Source organism: Mytilus galloprovincialis, chromosome 9, assembly GCF_965363235.1.
Source record: "Mytilus galloprovincialis chromosome 9, xbMytGall1.hap1.1, whole genome shotgun sequence".
In the NCBI taxonomy this organism is placed as follows: Eukaryota; Metazoa; Mollusca; class Bivalvia; order Mytilida; family Mytilidae; genus Mytilus; species Mytilus galloprovincialis.
In genome coordinates, this window is record NC_134846.1 from 55995480 (window position 1) to 56016013 (window position 20534).

A 20534-nucleotide genomic window follows, 5' to 3' on the forward strand; every position below is an offset into this window, starting at 1 on the left:
AATTTTGGACCCTTTGGACCTTAATGTAGACCAATTTGAAAACGGGACCAAAAGTTAAGAATCTACATACACAGTCATGACAGTTAGATTCGGCATATCAAAGAACCCCAATTATTCAATTTTGATGAAATCAAACAAAGTTTAATTTTGGACCCTTTGGGCCCCTTATTCCTAAACTATTGGGACCAAAACTCCCAAAATCAATACCAACCTTCCTTTCATGGTCATAAACCTTGTGTTTAAATTTCATAGATTTCTATTTACTTATACTAATGTTATGGTGCAAAAACCAAGAAAAATGCTTATTTGGGTCCCTTTTTGGCCCCTTATTCCTAAACTCTTGGGACCTAAACTCCCAAAATCAATTCCAACCTTCCTTTTGTGGTCATAAACATTGTGTTTAAATTTCATTGATTTCTATTTACTTAAACTAAAGTTATTGTGCGAAAACCAAGAATAATGCTTATTTGGGCCCTTTTTTGGCCCCTTATTCCTAAACTGTTGAAACCAAAACTCCCAAAATCAATCCCAACCTTTCTTTTGTGGTCATAAACCTCGTGTCAAAATTTCATAGATTTCTATTAACTTAAACTAAAGTTATAGTGCGAAAACCAAGAAAATGCTTATTTGGGCCCTTTTTGGCCCCTTATTCCTAAAATGTTGGGACCAAAACTCCCAAAATCAATACCAACCTTCCTTTTGTGGTCATAAACCTTGTGTTAAAATTTCATAGATTTCTATTCACTTTTACTAAAGTTAGAGTGCGAAAACTAAAAGTATTCGGACGACGACGACGCCAACGTTATAGAAATATACGACGAAAATTTTTTCAAATTTTGCAGTCGTATAAAAATGTTTTCAAGAAGTTTCACTGCAATTTAAGAATTGTCTGCTCTTGTTCAATTTATTTTGTCATCTTACCATGTAAATAAGTACATGTATAGTAAAACACCGCTTTATATCAATAAACATACTTACACCAGCAGCTACCTATCTTCTATCATTCTAAAGTCAAGGGTCTTTTGAAATCCCATTTTTACAATGATATTAGTGAGTAGATTTACAAAACTACGTTAATGAGCTACATCTAGTCAGCCAAAACATGAAATTACACTAATAACAGGATTACTCAAGTTGTAAATATGTGCTAAATTGGATATTGCATAGAAAGGTATCTAATATGAAACTAAGAGCTCGGGGGCAAGCCCCTCGCTTTAAGTTTCATATTATATACCTTTCTATACAATAACCGACACGTATTAAAACATTGTGGTACAATTTCAGAACAACTGAAATACTTATACACCACTAATTGTTCTGACACTAGAAAAATGCTATTTTGCCTAATTCCTAAACCTTAGGGACCATAACCCCCCCAAAATCAATCCCAAGCTTCCTTTTGTGGTTATAAACATTGTGTTAAAATTTTATTGATTTTTGTTTACTTATACTAAAGTTATCATCTAGAAACCATCTGTCTTGCTGACGACAACGTGATACCAATACATGTATACGACTGCAATTTTTTTTTAGGTTGTATAAAAAGTAGACTGACCATTGAACCATTAAAATGACTTCATCTGATGAAACATGGAATCACTCTATACACCAGATAAAGAAAATCTCACCAGATTCCTAAGTTCATAGGCTCAGCACTTTTACAAAACTGAATGTTTCTGGAGGATATTCACATTACAATATGTCCTTATTATCTACATAAGTTTCATGAAATTCTGTTGTGTGCTTTAGACGAGATGCTGAGTTTTGCAGTAGTATTTAAAGGCCAAAATTCTATGGTAAATTCATAAATTATTGTGAAGTTTTTCTGTTGACTTTCTTTGCAAATGTAACTTTGTTGGTGTTTTTTTAGTTTTTTTAAAAAAAAGTTTATCCACAACTCGACCTACATTTTAAACGAAAATGAATACAAGGAAATCACTTCTATTAGGAGACAGTTGACAATTGCAATTGTAGATCCTATTGTGATGACCATTCTCATCTTTCCTATGACTCCTATATCTGTTTTAGGAAAAGTTTCATAAATTGGCAAAAACATAATCGAATATATTTCGGGAACCACTTTCATCATCTATTTGTTTCAGTTATAAAGGCATTTCTATTGATCTTGTATTGCTGTTTAGTTTTAGAGATAATAGGCAATGTCATGAAAATTAGTTGCCAAATTGTCAGTCAATGCCAACAACTCCATTGGGAGCTATCTGGTTTACCCTTCAGTAGAATTTGCTGATCATTTGTGATATTGTTTTTATCTGTATTATATTGTTATTAAAATATTGAAAAAGAAAGCCCAAAATTGTTATTACATGTACAAGGAACAATAATTCCTGAAATAGTCATCCAAAGGGTTGAGTCATTTGGGCTTTTTTTTTGTAGATTTTATATTGCAGCTCAGTCTTGTATTGTATTTTTTCTAATTTGAATGGTTTTACTTAAGAAATAATTTATGCAAGCTATACTTTATGAGCGATAGTGAGGGCTAAAATAACATGAATATAATGCCTACCCATGTTAAAACAATAAAGTATAGCTTGCATCAATCATTTCGATTCTGAATAGGCCAATAAAGATAATTTCTATGTCCGATAAGTATCAGTTTAAAAGCGTTTGTGCAGGCTCTTCCATGAACCTCCCTTTTTTGTTTGTAAAGAAACAAATGGCTGGCATGGTGATTTTTCAGAGGGAAGATTTTGAACAGCCAGCATGAGCGGTTGTCGTATCTAGGTCAAATATGTCAATTTTGGAATGCAACACATTAGTCATAATAATTGAATTAGTAACATCATGTGCATCATTTCAAGAGTTTGAAAGTGTTTTAAAATTCAGGAAATATATTATGTGCATGATAATTTTATAAAATTCTAAAATTTCATTATACTGAAGAAGTCAATATACGCATGTGCAAACTAATTTTATTGGATTTAGAGCATAATTTCTTCAGAAAGTGAAAGAAGCACTTCATATTAGAAGTTTTGTCAATGGAGAAGGGAGATGTTTATTGCTTAGTATACAGTATTGAGTTTTGCTCATAATCGAGGAAATAAATTCACCTATTTACTATGTTACTTCTTGTGACTTGGATGTAGAGTTGTCTCATTGGCACTCACACCACATCTTATTTCTATACTTTTACATCTCATCATTTGATCTCTGGTAGTTAAAAGTCTCATTGGCATTCCTACCATATGTTATTATTTTTATATTGATATAATATATTATAAATCCATTGTTTTTCAACAGCCAGAGGGCTAAAAAATCATAAAATATAATGTCTTGATCATAGATTTATTTAGTGGCTTTCTTTGCAGCTTCTTGTGCCTTAAGCACCCGAACCACAATTTTCTGTTCTTCAATCAGGAAAGCTCTGATGATTCTGAAAATAGAAATAAACAACTTGTATAGAAGAGGTGTATTCATTTAACATTGTTTAAATGAAGGTTATTCCAATTATTTAAGAATTGAATGCTTCATTCTGTAAATTCATTGGGGGTGTAAAAGTGTTGACCGAAGTACATTTTGCAGTGAAGCACTTCATTCTAAAAATGTGCGCATTCAACACTTGTCATCATGCTTGTAAACTTTTCATGCATATTACATTTTTTTTCCTATGACCATGAACTGCACTTTATTGTGGGATCGTGTGTCATGAATGTTAAAATTCATTATGACACGGGATTTCTGTTAGCTAATCAAAATAATGTATTATGAAACATACATTTTATATAATTTTTCTGTAATACAAGATACCTTTAGATATAATTGGAGTTTCTACAGGGTATAACATGTGTAGTGTAAACAATGTACACAACCCTTTGAATGTCAATTGAATAAGTACTTTAATAATTCTTAACACTTCACATACTAATTACTATAATAAAACTTCCTGAATTACATACATACTATTTTCATTCTCAATTTTATTTGATATAGCCTCCATGTTAACATTAATAAAAGAATACTGGAACATGTAAAGCAAAAACAAAACCCACACATGTCTGCATGCTGAAATGTCTCCTACTTTACTGCTATTCATTAAAAGTTTAACTACTGTATCATTTAATCAATTGTCATTGATTCATTAAAATGAGGTCAAGGTAAAATGAACCCTGGTTTTGCACAAGTCTTTTTTGGAGCCTTTTAAAGCTTCCTGTTTGGTGTGAGCCAAGGCTATGTGTTGAAGGCCGTACTTTGGCCTATAATTGTTAACTTCAACAAATTGTGACTTGGATGGAGAGTGGTATGATTGGCACTCATACCACATCTTATATCTACTGATCACAAATACTAAACATTGACTAGTGAACCATAAAATAAGGTCAAGGTTAGCTACCCTGCCTAATGAACATATTCATCTTGTAATTTTGCCACTGACCTACTGCTCATAGCTTCTGAGAAACCATCCTACATTGTAATCACAAATATTTTGCTGATCTACAAAGTAAGTTAAGGGGAACCATGTCTAACAGACCAAATATACCTTACAATGATTTTATGTACCAAATATAGTTGTCCTCATAATAAATCCAGATGTTTATTTATTTAAAAAAAAAACACCCATGAAAATGAGATCAAGGACGACAGATACATGTATATGAAACTTCATAAAATGAGTCATCTGTATACCAGATACAATTTTATCCAGGTCTTATCTTCTATAACTATTTTTTGTTGATATATTAGTATAGAAACTCATTTAAAACTAATCTAGTCCTTTTCTAATAAATCATCCACCTTTAACATTGGATCACAGCGATATTGCCTTTAAATGCTGATGCAGCATGAATCAATTAACTAGTCTAATCAATCAATTTAACATGGGACACTGTGGTTAGAAAGAAACTGTGCTAAGGTTCTTAAATCTGTAGCATTTAAATTGATTATTGCCAATCTTTGTGTGTATCTGCAGTGTATACACAGGATGATTCTCTGCTTAATGGTCACAATTTTAGTTTTGATTTTAACCAGGAAGTGAAATGTATTCAAAACAGATTTCTTAGCTTACATGTTCGTAATGACCCTCAAAGAAGTCTCAGAGAACAATAAATGGGGACAGGAAATGAAATTTAGCAGCGAAATTTGGCATATATTCTCCACTTCTATCTGTTAACCAAATTGCATTGACCAAATTAGTTGAAATGACTTGAGTGTCATTCCTGTATGTTTTAACATGTGATATTTACCTCTGTCTGACACATCTATGACATCTAGACCCTCCATAAGCTCTGGTTACTGATTTCAGTCTCTTAGACATTGAAGATAGTTCCTGTGGTCTTGCAGGAGTAAGCTGAAAAAAATAACAATTAGTTCATTAATATTAATCCAGGCCTCAACAATAACGCTTGTCTGATTGTCCGGTACCAGAGGGAAAAAAGGTCGGACAAGTAAAAGTTGTATCAAGCTTGTCCGTCGGGACAAGTACAATTATTCAGCAGAAAATAATTGAATCCAAGTAATTATATAAAAAAAAAAAAAAAAGAAAACAAATTAATTTGACATGTTTCTGCATTCCGTTTATTCAAATGCAAAACCTTTTTCTTCAACATGTTTAAACATGTCAAATCGATAATTTTTAACTGGTTCTTTACAGGTACTTTTTAACAGGTAAAAGGTATACTATTCTCGGAAACCAGTCTTACTGATCCGAATCAATGATGCATTTTGTAGATAAGGTAACTTTACAGGACAGTTCCTCACCTCGACAGGTTTAGCTCCAAGTTTAATAGACAGTTTGGCACCGTAGGAGACATATTTAGTAGACATGATTGATAGACAATTTGGCAAGGCAGGATATCCTTATAACAAATACCATACCGTAAATTTTTCACAAAAATATTTTTTTTATTTACTATAAAATTCGCAAAATCATATTTGATCATAAGAAAAAAAACAATACTGACAATATGGTGACCTATAGTTGTTAATTTCTGTGTCATTTGGTCTCTTGCAGAGAGTTGTCTCATTGGCAATCAGACCTTATCTTCTTCTTTTTATTGATTGCATTTCAATAAACTTTTTCCAACAGAAAAACAGGATACAAATCCAATGAGTGTACATGCTTTTCAGATGGTTCCTCATGTCTACAGTCTGGTGAGACTGGCATTGGTAAAAAACTAGAACCTAAGGCCTGTGACATGACTAGATTCAGTTGTACTTGACTCATATTTTTGAAAAAGTATTTCAAATAAATAAAAATACATCAAATCCTGTCTATTGTTTAAATTCGTTTTGTTCCTTTAATCAACTAAAAATGTAAAAAGGTTATTTTTAATAGAAATGTTATGGACAAGTAACAATTTCATTCGGACAAGTAAAATTTGGTATGTACTTGTCCTATGGGACAAGTTGAAAAAAAAGTTATTGTAGAGGCCTGTACATTGTTTTTATTTTAATCCAAGATTTATAATGGATTCTCTAATATAGTAAATTTGGACCTTATATTTAGTACAACATCTGGACATGAGGAATTTTGACAATGCAAAATCTAAATATTTCCTCAACCAAATGAATGTAAACTGGTAGAATTGTCTTACACTTACAGCTGTTTATTGCAAACTTCAGTGCAAATAGATTATGAAAGAATTTCTATCCTTTAAACCCCTTTTTCAAAGTTCATTTGTATGTCACAGGCATCAAATCCCGATATTTCTGGAACAATTCTTTAAACATTTTCAAATAGTCTTCCTTAAATAATAATCACTTACTCCATGTAATTTAACTTTACAGTCACCACATTTTGGTACTGCACCTGCCTTCTTTGTGTACAGGTAAACAAGTTTTCCACCTGTAAATTTGCAATTTTATATTAACTCATTTCATGATATAAACATTGAAATATATATATAGATTGAATTAGCCAAATGTCCGTTATGAAACCAATTACTTAGGGCATAATATGAACAGTGTATAAATGAAAATATATTTTCTGAAGCTTCAAGTAATATTGATGTTCAATTTGAAATTTATTAATGGTAAATGTTTAAAAGAGCAAATATTTTCTAAAACTTGGATTGCATAATTAACTTCCTACTTCTTAACAAAAGAGAATATTATTTCAAAACTTACCAGGAGTCTTGGACCTGTAAATAAAAATCATTTTTAGTATAAAATACTTCATTTATGATATTAATTACATAACATGTCAGATTTAGTTTACATTCCAATAATTGTACAAACATATTTGACAGAAAGAGTCTTTAAAGTATAGTCCTTGTTATCTCTAAGACCATTGTGGGGATCCAATCCTTTTTAGTCCTATCAATTACTGAACTGATACATTAAGGACTCTTAATGACGCTCTATACCACTTTTTAAAAGTACCAGTTTTTAGAGGAAAATAAGTTTCACAAATTTCTTTTTAAGCCCACAGTTATTTGTGCTGATAACAGATATTTTTATTTCCTTTTATTATTTAAAAAGCTTGTATCATAACATCTCTTAGTCTTCTGCGAGTAAGAGAAGGAAGTTTAAGTACTTTAATTCTATCTTCATAACCCATATATATCTTGAATAGACTATTTTCATATTACCAACTTTTGACTCCGGTTACATCATTTTTTGACAGGTTACCTGGTACTCAATCAATTAAGAGCAAGGCAAAGAAGTAACATCAACATTCAGTCTTCATGCTTAACCACAAGTTCTACAGCCATGGCTTGTAAAATAGCTTGAAAGCTTGTAAAATTTTACTCTACTAGCCAACAGAAACAAACTTAAACTTTTAAAGAATTGAGCTTTGGCCTTGTGGACTCAAAATTTTATTGTGAAGGCTTAACATTTAATCTGTGTGATTTGAGGGGAAATTTTACTATTTTCCGATAAGTTTGTCATGTAAGGAAAATATGAAGCAGTATATTTTCCCAAGAATTGTACAGATTAAATGTTTGATGTAACTTTTTTATGTTTTTAACTGACCAAGTACCAGGATGTCGTAGGTAACCTGTCGACAAATAATATAAACCAGAGTCAAAAGTCGGTAATATGAAAATAGTCTATTGATTTAGTAAATAATTTCTCTCATTTGCACTTTTCCTACTGCCATGACTGCATTAATCATTCCTCAAATGCAGATACCATATGATATTTCAACAAGCAGTCCTACCAGTACCAACACAATATTATTACATTCTGCGATTACTAGACCTTTGATTTCATGTTCATACATGTAGTTGACTTATTCAGTCATTGGCAATGATATCACATTTTACATAAAAATACAAAAAGGTTTTGCACTTTCATACTATTTAACTTTACTATTTTTTTCTTATATTACTTACACTGTCCTTCTATTGCTGTTGGTGTTGTAACACAGGCGACGTCTGAATGTAAGTCGCTGAGTCATCTGGAAAATAATACACAAAATGTATATAAAATAATTAAGATAAACTACAGGTTCAGCCTTTCAGGCAATCTGTTTGGACTATACATGGCTGGTCATGCTCACGATATTTGACGTGAAATGCTAAAATTATACATGTAATTTACTGTTTAGTATTTGGACATACTAATTTTGAGAGTTTGGACTTTTTGTAAACATGGTAAACCTGTCAAGTGTCATTGCTTTTAATAGGAAAATTTTATCAGAAATAATGTTCGGTTTACCATGATTCGCACGAAACTAGAACTTGATATTTGAATAGTTAATGTAGCATTTACAACTGTGTTTGTGAACAATTTTTGGAGTTCGACATTACATACATATAGAACCTCTCGGAAAATGAATCAATTTACTATCATAAATCGGTAATTATGTGCTAAATCTTGCAATGAAAAGATTTATGGAACTACAGTTTTATTTCTGATAATGAAAACAAATCCAGATGGACTAAAATGATTGAAGAATCGAAGGGATTTGTGTATGAAATAAACTTGCTGTATCGCACCTTGGGAAATTTGTGTGAAAGGACGGAAGCGGAAGTAAAATGTTAAGAGCCGGAATGGTTGCGGACTGAATATGGCTTCATTGATTGAAACCTATGAACAACAATATGCCACATTAACAGCAGAAATAACGCATAATATAAACAATATTTCAAGCACAAGAGGAGGTATTTAGGGAACAAACAATAGGAGACTAAATTCAATTCAATATTGTTGATTTTCCATGAACAGTCCTCAAAATGAACACCTGGCAGTACTACTGCTACTGCTATAAAAAAAAGGGACCCACTGACTGCCTTAAAGGGGCCCCGCTTCAGTCATGCTTGAGAGATTCTCTATATAATCAACCAAGTTTTTCCCCAAAAAGGGGAAAGGGGGTGCTGGCCAGGTACAAGTCAAACCGGCACCTGGTTAAAGTCAATTTGACATCCAATTATATTTTATATAGTAATAAGTATCTGGGACTATTATACTAACGGGACTGGAAACTGATTGATCTGTGAGATTTCTTTGCCCCAATAGCGGATTATTGATTTTTTGTTTTGAATGACAGCTTATAGTGTCACGTAGTAAATTAGCATTTGGTACATATTAAAAATAGATTTCGGCAAATAAGTCAGCATGTATATATATATATATATAGAAACAGTTTAAATTGGTGGATTTGAAATAAAGAATAATTATTGAATCAATTAGTTTAAATGCAAAAAATAAATATTGTTTACGAAAAAATATTAGACTGTAGTCAATATATTAGTGTTGAAAATAAACCAGATATTGTTGAAATGCCTGCACTTTACTTGACCACTAAGAAAACAATGTGTCAAAGGTTAACAGATCATAAATAATCCTGATGAAAACAATAAATGTGCAATAAAAACAAATGTTGACAATTTCAATTCCTAATCAATTCATACAAATACAAATACAAATATTTTATTGGCACAAACACAATTACAATAATTGGCAAAGGCCCATATTTCAGTGCATTACAACAATGAATACAGCATACTAGTAGATATGTTATAATTAAGAAGCTAAAATCTCGTTTCTATACACCAGACATTTATATATATAAGAACTAGTCACTTTCAGGACTTTTAAAGAATTACTATTAATGCAACTATTAATATTTAGGTGATTTTCACTACAACATGTAGGAAGTATATATTTAATATAATATTTTTAAAGTTAATTCTGTAGTTGGAAAAAAATTCAAATTTCAGTAAAAAGTGATTTTCATCTTCTACCTCACCTGATTTACATACATTACAAACTCGTTCATCGGTGGGTAAACTTAAATATTGCCCTTTTTCAATAGCAAGATTGTGTGCACTCAATCTTATTTTACACAGAGATGACCTTTCTAATCTATTACTTAGAACATCAACATATGGACTACACTGATTTGGATTATGAAATTGTTGGTAAAGTTTTAGTTTTGATGAATCATGAATTTTGGATGATTGATCCTGTGTGCACTGATCAATCACTCATTTAATTCTTGGTAGATATTGTTTAGTAGAAAAGTTTCCCCCAGCTAGGTTTGAAAATCCTAAAAGTTCATATAACAAAAGTTACCCTCAGGTCTCGTGAAAATATAGCCACATTGTTTTGAACTTTTGTATAAAACTTCGTGTTTAAACCAAAATTCCAATATGGCCGTGCATGCTTTTGTAGATCTAATTATGGAACCAAGTGTACATATTTTCACGAAGTCATATATGCTTAATGCTAGCTGAAAACTATTACTAAACAAAATTAACCCTGATCATAATAAAAAATTGCACACATAAAAAGGAGTAAGCAATTTTTATAGGAACTGTAAAAATTATTTGAGCTGTGCATGTGGGTTCCGGTTGTAATGAGAAAGAGATTTTTTTCCCACTTTTCACTTTTGAAAGTGAAAATAAAAATATGCAAATCCAAACTATAACCTATAAATATGATTTCACAACAAACCGAAACTTGCGTATCTCTTTTCAATCAAAAGTTATCAGAAATTTAATGAATCATATACTTTTTTCCACATCGTCCCCACGCCATTTTCATCCTGAAAATTTCAATCTTCATATGTTATTTTTTACACTTAAGGCAGGATTTGGTGATAAATAACAACTGTCAAAGATCGAGATAACTTTTATCAATATAGTAATTATGTTTTTCTAAAGGATTATCATTTCTAATAACTATGAAATAAAATAACAAATTACCGAAATTATAAGATAAAGGCACGCTGTCACTGTCAAAACAATATGGCGTATTGATAAAAAGCGCAGGTAAAATCTCGTTTTAACGATGTGATGTAGATATTATTACATTGATTGGTGTAACGGTTTCCAGTCCTGTTAGTATAATAGTCTAGTAAGTATATATAAATTATTCTAATAATGTATAAATAATCATAGGTGGATCCAGGGGGGCCTGGGCCCCCCCCTTTTGTGGGAATCACTGAAGCATGACTGGAGCGGGCCCCCCCCCCCCCTTAGGTCAACCAGAGGGCCCCCCTTATGAAAAGTTCTGGATCCGCCACTGAAATTATCTTTCTATTTCTGATTATTTTGGGGGTTTTCTTTTCAATTAATTGATTACAAGTATTTGTCTAGTAACTATACAAATCCTTTTTGATTTAGAACTTGTATCAATAACATATTTGATTAAGACACCTCCTTCTACGATTCACATGTGGAAAAGAAAGAGGAGCTAATCAGGCTCCCTCTTTTAAGGATTAATATGTACCCTTGAATTTGGCAATTTGGTGTTTAATAGATGGAGGATTATTGCATGCAGTGCTTGCAATGATTTCCTTAAAATAAGTTTATAAATGAAGATATTGGTTAAAACAAATGAGTACAGCATTTACAAGGGAAAAGGATGTGGATTTTCTATTAAATTTCCATATGTGTTAAGCATTGAATCAATACAAAGTAATCATCAACCAGTTGATGTTTTTCTATATATTAAGAAGAAGAATAATCCTTCAGTGTCAAGAATATATTATCCTATTTAGTATTCAATAATATTAACATAATTTTTAAAAGTTAAAAGAATTTTAACTTCATTTATATCATGTATAAAATCTTTTATCATGCATCTTGCACTTTTGAAAAGAAGTATTTTAGAAGAAGAAATTACTGCAATTAAATCCACATAGTCACTGGCTGGTTATATATTTCAGCTATCTACTCGAGTTGTAATAGTGAGTACACACAGATACTCCTAACATTCTTTAGATCATATTCATACTCATGCCTGTCTGCCTGTGTCAAGCCATTTGTTAATACTAAAATAAAATTTGATATTGAGTGATTGTTTTTTCAACATCCAGTACATTGTAGATATTAAATATTTCATGCATGGATTTTATTTCATACACAAACTGTTCAATGTACTGAATTATGTGGGTGCGTTTGCTAGCTTGTCCATTCTTTCAAAATAATCATTAGAAAATACACATATATTGCAGAAAATCATCCTTGGCATGTATATGTGAATTTTCAAAATGTATTTGTTCTGGTTATGCACTACTAACATCAATGAAGTGACTGTGGTTTTTCCACACCCATTTTTGACATTTTGCTTGTGGATATAATTGAATAAAACATACATATCCCTTTCAATAGCTGAAAAGAAAGCTTCCAAAAACTGCTGTGAATTAAAGAAGAACTTTGTAAAAAGTTGGTTTTTTGTTTTAAGTTACATCTACAGATATGCTTATTTTTTGTGATCAAGTCAGTTTGCTTACTCACAGTATTTACAGAGCTTTGATTAGTTTTTGGTAAAGAGTAGAACAGAAGGTGCCAAACAAATCTTACAGAGCAATTGAAAATGAAAGATTCTGATTTTAGTCATATTTCATGTATTTAATCACTTGTTGTTTTAATTGATAACAATAAAAAAAAATCAAAGTTTAAAGGAATGAATGCCTTTGAAACAATAAAATATTAAAACATGTGGTATGATTGCCAATGAATGAGACAATAATCCACCAGAGTACAAATGAAGTAGATACACCTTTGCTATACATACACGATACAATGTATATGAGATTTGATTGCGAGAGTATTGATGGCTATAAACATGATAAAAACAAACAGAAGTTCAAATATTTTAGAAATGTTTTTGTTTGGAAATGCTAAGTAACCTCTTTATTTTGACTTTACAATGTAGGAAGCACAATTATTTATGAATATGTATTTTCTGTATGAAACTTTTGTGAATTTTAATAGAACTTAGTACATGTCATGCATGTAGTAAAATATTTTTTTTTTTTTTTTTTACAGCAGAAAAACAGAAATATGTCAGACAGGTTGAAAAGTTGTTCGATGAAGCTAAGGAATTGGTAGGTATTTTTTTGGGGCCTTCTTATATACTTTAGGAAGCTATGACCCAAAGGAATTATTAAAATGCTTTTAGAACATACAACCTTGTGCTAATTACCATATGTTGTAGTTGACAAAAACACTGACCCAAAACCTGAACTATTTTTTCTGTCATAAAAAAAGCCATAATTTTCCAAATTCTTTGGAAAAATGTATTTAATAGAAGATTGAAGAAGAGTTGTTATAACCTGCAAACAAATTTCAAGGATGGTATACAGGAATCACCTGTATGCATAGATTGCCAAAACCATGAAATCAAATATCCAAGTTTTCCTCAAGCCACGAAAATTGATACCCACGAAAATAAATGAATCCACAGTATCATAAGTTTCCAGAGTAAAGTCACTGTTAAAAATATTGTATTTGTGATTATCTTTTTCAACTATAAGCTCTGAATTGTCTTACAAACTAATGCTGTGATTTGTGATTGTGCTTTAGTTGGAACAGATGGATCTGGAAGTGAAAGACTTAACAACAGATAGACAAAAGTACAGAACTAGAGTCAAAAGTTACCAAGTGGAACTAACCAAACTAGAAACTGATGTGGTATGTAGCTATTAAATCATAAAGAAAGAATATGTGTGTTTGGCCTAACCCTACCTGCTTAGAAAAAAAACCAACATTCAACACTTCAATTTCTCTTTGACGAAAAAAAAATATGCCTACCTACCTACCATCTGTCCTTACCTTTAAGTAGACTTTGAGCAAACCAAAATATTTCAAGTGTGGCCATATGAACCAATCATTTCTTCTTTTTATATTTTTAATTAGTTACAGGCTCTTAGAAATTATATATTTATGGGGGTTAATTAGGGTCAGCAAGGGTAAAAATCAACTACATTTCAAGATCTTTGTACACTTTCAACCATTCTTATCAATTTTTATCATCTTTTAACAAGATATTTCTGTAAATAGTATTTAGATTGGGTTTGGTTTAAAGATTTTTTTTTCTTTTTTCGTATGAATAGTTTTGCTTGATTTCATTTATAGCATTTTTTATATCCAATTTGTTTCTAGCTTCCAAGTTAACCTTTCCACTTGTATAAAACATTGTTTTTTTAATTATTTTTCAGAGAAGAGCTAAGTTGGGTATAGATAGCAGTAGGGATGAATTATTAGGGGATGACACACATGACTCAGAGGATCAGGTTTGTTAATATAAATAACTTTTTATAGCTGACTATGGGCTTTGCTCATTGTTGAAGGCCATACAGTGACCTATAGTTGATAATTTTTGAGTCATTTGGTCGATTGTGGAGAATTGTCTTATTCACAATCATTCCACATATTTTAACATGGTTCATATTTGTAATGAAATTGCACCATTTGTTTAATATTAATTGTAATGTATCTTTATTACTGTTCAGTTGTTGCATTAAGATCTAATAATTACATTTCCTATATTATATATATGTAATTTGAAGTAGATTTTAAAAGCTTCATTTTCTTTAGCCAATAATAAGCCGAAATTCCTTTTTCTCTATAAGAATTCTTTGTTTAAATACAATATAATATTATCTTACCAGAGAAGAAGATTGCTAGATAACACAGAAATGTTAGACAGAGCTACAAGAAGAATAGAACATGGCTATAAAGTTACTCTAGAAACAGGTTTGTTTTTGTCAGTAAACTAACAATACGATTTGAAGATTTTACCCAAATCAATTTAGAATGAAATTCAAAACAGTGTGGATGTGGCCATTGATCGACGTACCTACGATAGACATTTAAACTGTGGGGTCACCAAAGGTTTCTTAAGGCCTTTAATTATAAAATAATTTGAAAAATTAATCAGGAATAACCTTTATGTTTTGATTTATATAATTGATATAAATCAAAACATCGTGTTATTTCTGATTAATTTATCGAATTACTTTATTAAGGTGTTGAGAACCTTTGGTGACCCCATAGTTTAAGTGTCTTTAAAAAGTACATAGTGAGAAGTGGTCGTTACATACAAACGTTCACCTAAATTGTCCCAGTCAATGGATGAATTTAATGTGTCAATCAATGGCCACAGCCACACTGTTTTGAATTTCATTCTACATGTAATGGATCCTTGGTGCAGTGTAACAATTTATATTGTCTGTATTATAATATAAAATAAATTTATCAACCTTTTGGTATTCAGGTTAATGGCAAAGGGTCAAAGTAAATATTTTAGCAAAATTTTATGAAAATTAAACAAGCCATAAAACCAACTAGATATTGACTGAAAATGAGTACATAGTTTCTTCTGAATATGATTTTTTCATAAACAAGTTTTTTACTAGGATAAAGCACACTTTTCAGATGTGGATCCTGGATTATGAAAATGGAGTGGCTAACTAAAGAATAGTTCCGATGTAAAAAGTCTAAGAAATATACATATTTGTAGCTGCATAACACTTCCTGATTTTGCCTCTGTTTATTGAATTAATATTGAAAATCATGAATGTGTGCAGTTATAACAGTCAGAAAGAATAACAAAAAAATCAAGAATAAGAAAATGCTTAGGTAAATGAATTTTTAGAGATTTTGTAATGTGGAATGACATTATTTTTTAGAACAAATTGGTGCACAGGTAATAGAAGATCTTTCTAATCAGAGGGAGAGTATACAGAGATCAAGGAGTAGGGTAAGAATGGAGATATTTGGCAAATGATAATTATAAATGTATTCAACTGTTGTAGTAAACCTAACAGATTATTTCAATAGTAAACTTTTCAATAATAAACTATAATAATTTTGTAAATTATAAAATTGAGAATGGAAATGGGGAAGGTCAAAGAGACAACAACCATTGAAATAAAAATAAAGACATTACTATAATGGTTGTGAAAGCTTAAAAAAGTTTTTGGTCAGAATTTTTTTAATTTGTTGGTTTATGGATTTTAATTTGAAGGTCTGTTTGAAAATAAATTAAAGATTATATCCTACAAGAAATAAATATGTAAAGAAATACTGTGTACTTCAGACATCAACTTTTATCATGTTTACATACATGTGATGGACTGTGAAACTCAGATCAGGAGATTTGGAAATTTTGGTCAGGAGATTAGGACTCAGATCAGGAGGTTTTTTATCGACATAAATTTTGTCGTAAATGTATCCAGTAACCGTATGATGTAAAAATGTTGTTTTTCTTCAAATTTACATCAAATTGAAATATGTTTATAGTACCCTTATTGCCTTTCTATTTGAATGAAATAAAATATTAAGAAGAATCTGTTTCTTTTTTTTGTTTTGTTTTTGATAAATGATTGTTCACTGCTTGCAAATAAATCATTATATTTATTCATCTTATCTGTATAGATTTGTATTCATGTCTCCATCTCCTTATCATTGGAAACTGTACAGACAAATAAGAAAGAAATATGCTATACATGTATATTTGTAACATGATAAATTAATTAATTAGAAAAAAACCAAACACTAACAATAGTATTGCAATGGTTTTTAAGCATTATGAAAGTCATATTTCTACAAAAAAACTTAAAAGACTTTGACAGTGTGAAATGTTTTCCTGTGTTTTGTTAACTAATTCGATTACATCTTATTTACTGACTTAAAACAATTCTCAATTTCAGGTTATAATAGGAATTTACCTAACTAGGACTTTTATTCAGTCTATAACAATTGTACTTGTTGAATATTTTCATCACCAAATTGTAGAGAGACTTAAAATATAAACTTCAATTTAATCCTTGAAAAGAAGTCTAGATTGCTAAAAAAATTTATCAATTTATATTTTTTTATTTGTCCCAAAACATTTAAATTCATTTAATTACCATCCTTTTGTGATAACTTGATTAAAATATTATTCATTTATAGTCTTTTTACAATTTTCACTTTTAAGAGCATAATAACTTAAAACAGGATAATTCAAAGGGAAGTAACAAATTTTTTTAATACACAAAGTTTTTATTCTGACATAACGACAGTTAGCCAGAGGTAAACATCGTTGATTACCAGTATGTTTGACACCCAAGCTGTCAAGTGAAGCCATATAATTATACTTCTTCTATGATTTACAGGTAAAATTTAACACAGGTGTCAATTACACCCGTACGGTAGTAAGAAATTATAAAATATGGCGGCCGAAAATTTTCATTCATGATATATTTCATACACGGAAGTTTTTTCTCCTTAACGGGAGGACGGGAGGAGACCCCTGAAAACGGGATTATTGTACTCCCGTCGGGAGGTTCACATGTATGTGTTTATACAATATTTGTGTTCTACTTCAATTATGTTCTTGGTTGTTTAAATATACAATTCATGTCATGGTCATGAAAGTTCATAATAATGGTAGAAGGTACCGGTATGTGCATTTACAAATGGGAAAGTCATTTCAAGTTGATAAAAAAATTCACAAATAGGCTTTATGTTACTTTTTATCAATTTTTATGAAACACAGTGTTTGATTGGGCTACAGCCAGGAAAGCATGTGAAAAACAGTTGCAAACACTCTGCACAAAAAATAGATCTTAATCACTTACTAGTGATTACTAGTGATTAGTCCAATGTGCAAGACAGGGCCATTGCTTTTGTCTTCTTTGCCAAGTAGCCCCACTTTTGATAAAATTACATAAAGATAAATCAAATTCGAATTTGTAAGTTGAATGGTAAGGATAATTTGTTTTTGAAAATATAATTTACTTTTTTGTTTATCTTTCAGTTAGGTGAAATGAATGCAAACTTAGGTAAAAGTTCACGACTTCTCTCAGGCATGATGAAAAGGTAAGTCTTGAAATATATAAATCACACATCAGAAAATATGTTATATTATGATTAAAACTACATACAATACAAAGATTCTTAGAAAATGCTTCATACAAAGAATAAGAACAATAAGTGAAACACATATCAGAAAAAACTTTTAAGAGGAAACACCAAAGAAAAAGCGTTACATTATGGCAGAACAGAATTATTTTGTTTTTTTTCTTGTTATTTGAAAACTTACTATGTATGTTTTCTATTTCTGATTGTCAGTTATCAAATAAAATTTATCCTTATATACTGTAATATTTTAACATCATTTATTCAGTATTGTTTACAAAAGGAAACTGTTGAATATTAGTTTAGAATTCCTGTTTTATTAGCCATTCAAATTGCATTTCAGTAATAAGAAAAATATTTTAAGAGTTCATTTCCAGTGATGGAGATTATTATGAAATTTAAACACACAAAAAATCCAAATATACAGTTAAAATTATCTTTTGCTTTATAATAGATTCCAATTTATTTTCTAACCAAATGACATTTTTTTGTAGAATTATACAGAACAGAATTCTCTTGCTTGGTATTGGTCTTATATTACTTATTGTCATAGTGGTAGCAATTTATTTTATGGTGAGAGACAATTCCTGACAGGAACAAGTCAAGAACTGTATTATCAAATTTTACAAGATGAAAGTCACTACAACTTTGTTCAAAACATATGGGAAACTTAATTTAGTAATAGTAGATTGTTATTAAGGTTTTAACCATTCATTTACATGTAATGCATTATACATGTAATTGGATGGCTAGTGTTTTGATAAGAAATACTTAGAAAATGGATTCTTTAGATTTCCAATTGATTTCAGGTACTATGTCATGTGCATTTGTTTCTTTAATCTAAAACAATGTAAGCATAACACCACTGGGTGTTCCCCCCATCAACTGTATTTAACTGTGTCTTGCTATTTGATTAATGAAGCAGTACTTATAGATTTCCTTTTAGCCCATCATTGCATTTATATATTTAACAGTATTACGCAACTTGATTGATACATTGTTTTATTTCTTGTTGCCTTTTCTTTAAAAGTAATTTTTAGACAGACATAGGTAGGGCCTTTTTATCCTATATTTATTTTACGATTCAAAGTCATTTAAAGAAAAATCTCTGAGTCCAATAATTCACAGTAATGTCATATAAAAATGAACATTTAATTGAAATATAAATGAAAAGTTGACATCAACAATAACATATAGGGCTGAATAACATGTTGTTCTTTTGAATGTCTGTTAAAATATCAATTAAATATATAAGAAAGACTCAGAAACATATAAATTCCACTAGATTTCGTCAGCGTCATAACTTTATTCTTTTGAGTAAAAACTTTCGAAACAATCATCTCTTCAGAAAGGAGTAGGGGCAATAAGGCCCTTATTTGGCCCAAAAATTACTGCATATTTAAAAGTTATCATACATATTTTAAAATTACTGAAAAGTATCTCAGGTAGAAGGTTTTCAGAAAAACAAAATAATTTTGGACATTAAACAAGTTACCATGGCAACAAATCATGCCTTAATTTGCATATTTTGTAAAATTTTGGGATTTTCCTTGTTTTTCATCAAATTTTTAAGTATATTTTCGATTGGAAAAGTATGTGCGCACCCAAGAAACAACTTTATATTTGGTGAGATTTTGTCAATAGTAATGATAAAGCTTCAGTTAAATTATTTTGTTGTTTCTTGGCTGCGCACGATGTTTCCACAACAGAAATAATGATAGAAAACTGCATAAATTCTGAATTTTCATCGTTTTTGTGAAAACAGTATATATTATGACGTAATTGTGACGTCATCACATAAGAATCTTAATGTTTTTCATTTATATTTCTTGACCCTATGCATTTCTAGAGATTATGTTCCAATTTGAAAAAGTTATCAAACATTTTATTTTCTTGGGCCAAAACCAGGCCTTAATGCCCCTACTCCTTTAGTCATTGAATCAATTACTGTGAAAGTATTTTTATTCGTGGTTTTCGTGGATTACTCTATACACGAATTTTAGTGTCCAATGAAATAAAACAACCGTTTTCTAAATCAAGACATGGAAAGATCCTCATCGGTAGGTTTGACTACTGATATGATCTAGAGAATATATTGAATAACGCCAAATCTGTGAAAACTTTAATAGCAGTCACAAAACTACAACCGCATGCAGGATTATACCCATTTAATCTTTATTAACCTTAAAAAATATTTTTGATCTCCGGTCAGGCATATTGTTGGCTTTTTTCAAAACTGCCTCTACCCTTTTTTATTGGGAAAATATGCGTCATTTTTATCAAATTGGGAAATTTATAATGAAAGATGAATTTGACTGGAACTTCAACTTGCAGACCCCCTTTCAAGAGGTAAACCCTCATTTGAAAAAGACCCCCTTATTGTCCTTAATGATACATAAATAGATCATCAAATCTGCACATATAGTCATTTTAGGCATGAAAATGGTTTAAATGAGTGTTCTTCAGTTTGTTTTTATGCACAATTACTACTGAGAC

The 20534-nt window shown here is 30.5% G+C and overlaps 2 protein-coding genes across 3 annotated transcripts; one reads left to right on the forward strand and one right to left on the reverse strand.

Annotated features, from left to right (window-relative positions):
• Positions 1–3289: 3289 nt before the first annotated feature.
• LOC143045364 (large ribosomal subunit protein eL34-like) lies at positions 3290–8401 on the reverse strand. Its single transcript, XM_076217824.1, has 5 exons — positions 8292–8401; positions 7081–7094; positions 6720–6799; positions 5199–5302; positions 3290–3391 (listed from the first exon to the last, which is right to left on the reverse strand). The coding sequence occupies exons 1-5, from the start codon at positions 8354–8356 to the stop codon at positions 3304–3306; spliced, it is 351 nt and encodes a 116-aa protein (XP_076073939.1). The 5' UTR covers positions 8357–8401; the 3' UTR covers positions 3290–3303.
• Positions 8402–8918: 517 nt separating this feature from the next.
• On the forward strand, positions 8919–19383 carry LOC143045361 (vesicle transport through interaction with t-SNAREs homolog 1A-like). 2 transcript variants are annotated; one of them, XM_076217820.1, is made up of 9 exons: positions 8919–9062; positions 12074–12094; positions 13179–13237; positions 13716–13823; positions 14351–14425; positions 14804–14888; positions 15824–15894; positions 17938–17999; positions 18533–19383. In XM_076217820.1, the coding sequence occupies exons 1-9, from the start codon at positions 8969–8971 to the stop codon at positions 18627–18629; spliced, it is 672 nt and encodes a 223-aa protein (XP_076073935.1). In that variant the 5' UTR covers positions 8919–8968; the 3' UTR covers positions 18630–19383. The 2 variants fall into 2 exon arrangements, with proteins under 2 accessions (XP_076073935.1, XP_076073936.1); XM_076217821.1 differs by lacking the exon at positions 12074–12094.
• Positions 19384–20534: the final 1151 nt, after the last annotated feature.

Bases quoted from the DNA above. Each gene is read 5' to 3' on its own strand.
- LOC143045361 (XM_076217820.1), top strand. From the start codon at position 8,969: ATGGCTTCATTGATTGAAACCTATGAACAACAATATGCCACATTAACA. The intron at 9,063-12,073 runs GTATTTAGGGAA...TATATATTTCAG, and splicing joins TATTTCAAGCACAAGAGGAG to CTATCTACTCGAGTTGTAAT. The intron at 14,889-15,823 runs GTTTGTTTTTGT...ATTATTTTTTAG, and splicing joins TAAAGTTACTCTAGAAACAG to AACAAATTGGTGCACAGGTA.
- LOC143045364 (XM_076217824.1), bottom strand. From the start codon at position 8,356: ATGACTCAGCGACTTACATTCAGACGTCGCCTGTGTTACAACACCAAC. The intron at 5,303-6,719 runs GTAAGTGATTAT...TATTTTTTTCAG, and splicing joins GTAAAGTTAAATTACATGGA to CTTACTCCTGCAAGACCACA. The intron at 3,392-5,198 runs GTAAATATCACA...TTCTATTTTCAG, and splicing joins CATAGATGTGTCAGACAGAG to AATCATCAGAGCTTTCCTGA.